This window comes from Medicago truncatula, chromosome 3 (assembly GCF_003473485.1).
Source record: "Medicago truncatula cultivar Jemalong A17 chromosome 3, MtrunA17r5.0-ANR, whole genome shotgun sequence".
NCBI classification, from domain to species: domain Eukaryota; kingdom Viridiplantae; phylum Streptophyta; class Magnoliopsida; order Fabales; family Fabaceae; genus Medicago; species Medicago truncatula.
Window position 1 is genome coordinate 22,155,320 of NC_053044.1, and position 7,486 is coordinate 22,162,805.

The 7,486-nt window shown below is 30.2% G+C and overlaps 1 protein-coding gene across 3 annotated transcripts; it reads left to right on the forward strand.

Moving 5' to 3' along the window:
- Positions 1-271: 271 nt before the first annotated feature.
- On the forward strand, positions 272-3,181 carry LOC11410721 (receptor-like protein EIX2). 3 transcript variants are annotated; one of them, XM_039831376.1, is made up of 3 exons: positions 310-866; positions 2,568-2,903; positions 3,047-3,181. In XM_039831376.1, exons 1-2 carry the CDS (start codon positions 533-535, stop codon positions 2,885-2,887), a joined length of 654 nt encoding a protein of 217 aa, XP_039687310.1. In that variant the 5' UTR covers positions 310-532; the 3' UTR covers positions 2,888-2,903; positions 3,047-3,181. The 3 variants fall into 3 exon arrangements, with proteins under 3 accessions (XP_039687311.1, XP_039687310.1, XP_003599894.3); XM_039831377.1 differs by lacking the exon at positions 2,568-2,903 and having other exon boundaries at positions 272-866; XM_003599846.3 differs by lacking the exon at positions 310-866 and having other exon boundaries at positions 878-2,903.
- Positions 3,182-7,486: the final 4,305 nt, after the last annotated feature.

The following is a 7,486-nucleotide window of genomic DNA, read 5'->3' on the forward strand; positions in this document are numbered from 1 at the left end:
GGGCACTGATTAAGGATATGAAAAAGTAAATTATATAGTAGTTAATGCATTGAAATTGTGTAATTAAACTATAATAAAGTTAAAAACAGTTTCCTTTTATGATAATAATTTCCTTTTATGGTATGCTTAATCAGTGCCCCGGGGGCACCAGTTAGCAAGACCCTTAACAAAAAAAGATTTTTTTTTTAAGGAATTAACAAAAAGAGATGACAAGTTGACAACTACTGCAATTATCCGGGTATCACATATTGATAATTAATACAAGAAACGTTAATAGATGCTTGAAAACTCCTAATAAGTTTCAATTGTACTCTTTGTATCAAATATGAAATATCAATGGTGATATGTCCAAAGTCTTCTTTGCTTTTTCTAAAGTCTTGTTGTTTGGAGCTGTCACAAATCTATTATTTTTTTAATCCTTTCCCATTAGATAATATCTTATATAATTAAGCTACCAACAACTCTTTCAAGCAATCACATACCTATTCGAATTATAACTATATCTTTTTTCTTCTGATCCAAAGAATCATTCATGATGGCCATTCTAACTACACAAATGTCACTTCTTTTCCTTCTCCTTTTATCTATAACCACATTCCACATAACCATGTGCAGCAATCACACATTGGTTCGATGCAATGAGAATCACACATTGGTTCGATGCAATGAGAAAGATCGAGAGACACTGTTAACCTTCAAACAAGGAATCAATGATAGTTTTGGTATGATTTCAACGTGGTCGACAGAAAAAGATTGTTGTTCTTGGGAAGGAGTCCACTGTGACAACATTACTGGTAGAGTTATAGAAATTGATCTCAAAGGAGAACCTTTTGATGGTGTTCATGATCCAGTCAAAGTTTTGAAAGGTGAGATGAATTTTTGTATTTTAGAACTTGAATTTCTTAGTTACTTGGATTTGAGTTTCAATGAATTTGATGTGATAAGTATTCCATCCATTCAAAACAACATCACACATTCCTCTAACCTTTTCTACCTTGACTTACACCCCCCCACTTTTACTCTTCACATGGATAATCTGGATTGGCTTTCACCACATTCGTCGTTGAAATATCTCAACCTTAGTTGGATTGATCTTCATAAGGAAACCAATTGGCTTCAAATAGTGAATTCACTTCCTTCACTATTAGAATTAGAGTTGAGTGGGTGCAACCTGAACAACTTCCCATCTGTTGAGTATTTGAATTTGCCTTCACTTGTAACTCTTTCTCTTTCTTTCAACAACTTCACCTCTCATATACCTGATGGGTTTTTTAATCTCACCAAAGATCTCACCTCTCTTGACCTTTCATATAGCAATATACATGGTGAGATACCTTCTAGCTTGCTAAACCTTCAAAATTTGAGACAACTTCATCTCTCTAATAACCAACTACAAGGATCTATTCCTTCAACTCTAGGAAACCTGTCATCCTTAATTTCCTTATCGATTGGCTCTAATAATTTCTCTGGTGAAATTTCACAATTTTTTTTTTCCAAACTCTCTAGTTTAAATCATTTAGACTTGAGTAATTCAAATTTTGAATTCCAATTTGATTTGGATTGGGTTCCTCCTTTTCAACTCCATACCCTTTCATTGAACAATATAACTCAAGGCCCAAACTTTCCATCTTGGATATATACACAGAAATCACTGCAAAATCTCGACATATCGAGCGCGGGAATTTCATTGGTAGATAGATATAAGTTCTCGAGCCTTATAGAAAGAATATCCTTTTATATTGTTTTGTCAAACAATTCGATTGCTGAAGATATATCTAACCTAACACTTAATTGTTCGGTGTTAAGGTTGGATCATAATAATTTCACAGGAGGACTCCCAAACCTATCACCAAAGCCTGCGATTGTTGATTTATCTTACAACTCCTTCTCAAGATCAATTCCACATAGTTGGAAGAACTTGTCAGAACTGAGAGTCATGAACCTGTGGAATAATAAGCTGTCTGGGGAACTTCCATTATACATCTCTAACTGGAAAGAATTACAGGACATGAACTTGGGAAAAAATGAATTTTCTGGAAACATACCAGTAGGGATGTCACAAAACTTAAGAGTGGTCATATTGAGAGCCAATAAATTTGAAGGGATTATTCCACGACAATTATTCAATCTCTCTTATTTGTTTCACTTAGACCTTGCACATAACAAACTTTCAGGATCTTTGCCACACTTTGTCTACAACTTGACTCAAATGGATACTGATCATGTGGATTTATGGTATGATACCACCATTGATTTATTTACCAAAGGTCAATATTATGTGTGTGATGTTAACCCGGATAGGCGAACTATTGACCTTTCAGCCAATCACTTGACTGGAGAAGTGCCATTGGAATTGTTTCGGCTTGTTCAAGTTCAATCATTAAACTTATCTCACAATAGTTTCAAAGGAACAATTCCGAAGACGATTGGAGGCATGAAAAAAATGGAATCTCTCGATCTCTCTAATAATAAGTTTTTTGGTGAAATTCCTCAGAGCATGGCTCTCTTAAACTTTTTGGGGGTGTTGAATTTATCTTGCAATAATTTTGATGGAAAAATCCCAACAGGAACTCAACTTCAAAGTCGTGATGCATCAAGTTATATTGGGAATCCTAAACTGTGCGGGGCTCCTCTTAATAATTGTACCATAACAGAAGAAAATCCTAAAACTGCAATGCCATCTACAGAGAATGAGGATGATGAATCTATAAAAGAATCATTGTATCTAGGCATGGGAGTTGGCTTTGCAGCAGGTTTCTGGGGGATTTGTGGTTCTTTGTTTCTCATTAGAAAATGGAGGCATGCATATTTTCGGTTTATATATGGAGTGGGTAACAGACTTTATGTAACTTTGATGGTAAAGTTAAATAGCTTTCGTAGAAGTTGAGCTTCTGCTAATAAAGATTAGTGAACGTACTTTAAGTTGAATTGATCATGATATAGAGTATTTTGTTTTATTCTTGGATCAGACTAAAGAGTATTTTTTGTTTATTTTGTAATTCTATGCATAACTTATATCCATTTTGTTTGCTTCATATTTTATCAGGTGATTATGTATGTGGAAGATCCTGCACTGTTTTGAAAATCGTTGATATAATTTTCCAAACAGAGCCTATGTAACTTGATCACTTGTTGTAATCGTTGTATGTTTTTGTTGTAATGGTTTCATTCAGGTTGTCAACTGGTCTATGCATTTCTGTCATTAATTTGTGTTAAATGTAGTGATTTTGGAGAAAGTGGATTACTTCTTTTTATTATCTCTCTATATATCAGATTATTTAGATGGTTGTAGAATATGAGTTTATGTAGAAAGTGATAAAAATGATAGTATGTTGACATTATTGACAAAATAGTAAATAAAAAATTTACATCATTCTCATTAAATATAAGTAACCTTGTAAGGAAATTAAAAAAATAAAAAAGCATCAGGGATTACATGTGAATAACAAACTGAATCACATGTATGACAAGTAATTTAAATTTAGTTTGCATGGTCAAGGAATCAGAATTTGATTAAGCAACTGAATCATATTTTTAAAAACTAAATGAGAAAGGAACAAATTGAAAGATTATATACATTGAAATTTTAAAAAATAAGGCATGGTATAATTTCAACCTTGAGACAGACTTGAATACATATTGATATAGAACACTTTTATGTAGAACCGAAACTTAGAGATTGAAGACGTGTACAATGTCCAATATCGGCACAACAGACAGACTTATATTTTCACGAATCTGGTGCAAGAATAATACAATATGCAGAAACATAGCAAAAGATGGTTGTGAAAGAAAAGAACACGGTACATAAAAAATAAAAAAGATGATAATGTCGATCCAAAATGACTAGTCTAGTTTGAATTTGTGTGATGATTCAAGCAAATAATAGAGATAGAATTTCCAGCTTCATTGTTTCACTATTGATTAAATGCGACAATACAATATGAAACAGAGATGTTGTGGCAGAAGTCAATCACACAATTTTGTGACTCCAACGATGGCAATCCACAATAACCATATAGCACTCCTTCAGTCTTGGTAGTATATCTCTTTTTGTAACAGAGAGACACAATTCATGACTTGTGTAACCTCTAATCTATAGAAGAAATTAATAAAAGAAACATTTATAGAAGCTTGAAAGTTTCTACCTTATTCTTAATGACTGTAGGATTTGGAATTTGTGACCAATTTGACAACTCTAGATAATAATAAATATAGGAAAATTTTAACCAGTGCTAAATATTATCATATCATATCTAATATTATGGCCTCCAAATGAGTCCTAAAGTCAATCACTATTGCTAACATTTTGTCATTAAAAACAAAAATGGAATTTTTTTTTGATAATTTCTTTTGGACAACTCTTTAATTATATAAATATTTCAAAAGAAAATATTTTAAGTTTCCCTAGTCATTTTCCAAGTCTTCTTGTTTGGATATTTCCTATTTTTTATTGCTTCTTTCATACGCCAAATTTGTAAGAGAAGTCACTAAGAAATCAGCTGCCACTTGAATCAATCAATTATGGTCACTTCAAGACAAAATTTTAAAACATGAGGTTCATAAAAATTCTTTAAATTTAAGTCATCATTTAATTTTAAAAAGGATTTTTGTTTGAAGCTATTTCTTTTCTATGGCAATCAGAATCTCATTTGTATCAGCATGGGCTATATATCATGTCAATCCCAACCATCTCTAAAATACTTTAAATTGTTAAGACTTTTCAAATGTTTTGTTAATGAAGTTTAGTGGATAATTAATACTTCCTCCGTACCAAATTGTACGACGCTTTGGGCATTTTACACATATTGAAAAATGCAATTAATATTGTGTGGAAAAGAGATATTATGAGTTATTTAACAAAATTGTCCTTAATAAATAATATGGGAAAGATAAATGAAAAAATAGAGAGTAATAAATGGTTAAGGTTGTAATAGGAAAAGTAAAATTAATTTTGCATTGGTATTGTAAAGCGACATACAATTTGGACAAATTTTTTTCCCTAAAGCGACATACAATTTGTGACGAGGGAGTAAATGTAGTGAAGTGTCAAAACTATTTTAAGTTATTCAAATATACACCAGAAAATCTTGGCTAATTACGTTTGAAATTTTGGCTTTGATATATAGTAAACTAGTGTGTTAACCACGGGCAACATGGCACTACTATTTTTAAAGGTTAAATTATACGAGGGGTCTTTTAAATTTGAAATTTGTAACAAATTGATCCTTTAAGTTACATATAAGTCCTTTAAGTTTGTAAACGCTTTCAATTTAGTCCTTCTGCCACATCATCCTTTGGTTAACATAAGGACTAAATTGAAAAGGTTTGCAAACTTAAAAGACTTATGTGTAACCAAAATAACTTAAACGACCAATCTGTTATAAACCTTAAACTTAAAGGACTTATGTTTGACCAAAATAACTTAAATAATCAATCTATTACAAACCTCAAACTTAAAGGACCCCTAGTGTAAATTAACCATTTATAAATTTTTAAAAATACATTATTGTTTTTTTCTATTTTTGTTCAGTCAAGTAGCACATTAGTTAGAACTCATTTTTTAAGGTAAATAAGTGGGGTGTCTGGGGTTTGAACACCGACCCCTGCATAAAATAATGCATTGTCTATACTAATAAAGTTATACTCACGACACCCTTTTTTTCTATTTATCAACGAAATTATTTATCCCATGTTTTTTAATTTATAACCCAAATTATAAGAAATACCCTTAAACAATCTTTTCCATAATAAAGATTGTCGTTAGGGTCATTAAAAAAATAAGAATTTGGATTATATTTTTTATGGTATATTGTTGGTGTCATTGAAATAGATAATCATGATTAGTTTGATTTGCTATAATTTGAAAGCAACAAACATTTATATTTTTAGTTTTAATAAAAATAAAAATTTCATAAAAAATATGTTGTTCATAATTTTTAAATGTTAGTGCATAAAAAGAACGTAGAATGCCCATCTTTTCGCCAGTTATAATTGTAAAAATAGCATGTGCTGCACCTTTTTTTCCGTTATTCGAAGAAATTTCATGTCAAGTTAATTGGAAGTTGGTCTTGCACAGTCATATTTCATGTTAGGAACAAATGTGTATTACTTTGTTAATTTTGAATGACACTCGTAGATTCTATGCTTAACTTTAACTTGTATGGAATATATTCATAGCAATTGCCTTTGTCATATAGAAAAGGTTCAAATAATTACAGAATTGTTGTCCAGAGATATTTCAAATAATTTGCCATGAAGTTTAAAACAAGTGGTTTCAAAGAAATTATATAATTCCAAGTCTTCCTTGCCTTTTCAAAGTCTTGTAGTTTTGGAACTATTTCATTTTAAATAGTGATATATGTACATCCATTTGATAAACAACTTATTTTATGAAAAATAGTTTATCTTAAAAACAGCTTATTTAAAACAACTTATTTTCGAAAAACAACTTATTCAAAACATTTGAATAAAATAAGTTGTTTTAAAATAAGCTGTTTTTTTTTTAAAATAAGTTGTTTTCAAAAAATAAGTTGTTTGAATAAGCTGTTTTTTAAAAATAAGGTGTTTTGCATAAAATAAGTTGTTTTGCATAAAATAAGCTGTTTTGATTAAGTTGTTTTTTAAAAGAGATCGTAACAAACTATTTTTAATAAAATAAGCTGTTTTTCATAAAAGAAGCTGTTATGAATAAGCTGTTTTTCATAAAATAAGTTGTTTATCAAATAAGCTGTTTTGAATAAGCTGTTTTTTTTAAAATAAGGTATTTTCATAAAATAAGTTGTTTCATAAAATAAGGTATTTTCTGTTTTGAATAAGCTGTTTCTTAAAATAAGGTGTTTTCATAAAATAAGTGGTTTTGAATAAGCTATTATTAAAAAGATATCGTTATAAATTGTTTTTCATAAAATAAGTTTTTTTGAATAAGCTATTTTTTAAATAAACTGTTTTGCATAAGATAAGTTGTTTTTGAAGAAATAAACTATTCTAACTGTTAATTTTAATTTGTTATTTTTTATAATAAAAGTGGTTTTATTCATTGGATAAAAAATATTTGTTTTGGTTCGGTTCGGTATGGTTAATAGGTAAACAAATGGTTAACCAAACCATAACTTTGGTTGAGTTCGGTTAGCTCCAACCTTAAAACGGTTCGGTTCGGTTCAGTTCGGTTCGGTTTTTTTGATTAACCGAACCATACCCATGCCTAGTTGTCCATATACATTCTTATCAACCTTTTCCAATTTTCCTATCCGAACATCTTATATAACCACAGTAAAATCTCATAACAAATCATAATACCAATTGAATTAGATCTTCTTCTCTGATTCAAACAATTATTCACGATGATCATTCTTACTTCAAAAATTTCACTTCTTTTGCTTCTACTTTTATCAATAACCACATTCCACAAAACCATGTGCAGCAATTACACAGTGGTGCAATGCAATGAAAAAGATCGAGAGACACTCTTAAACTTTAAACGTGG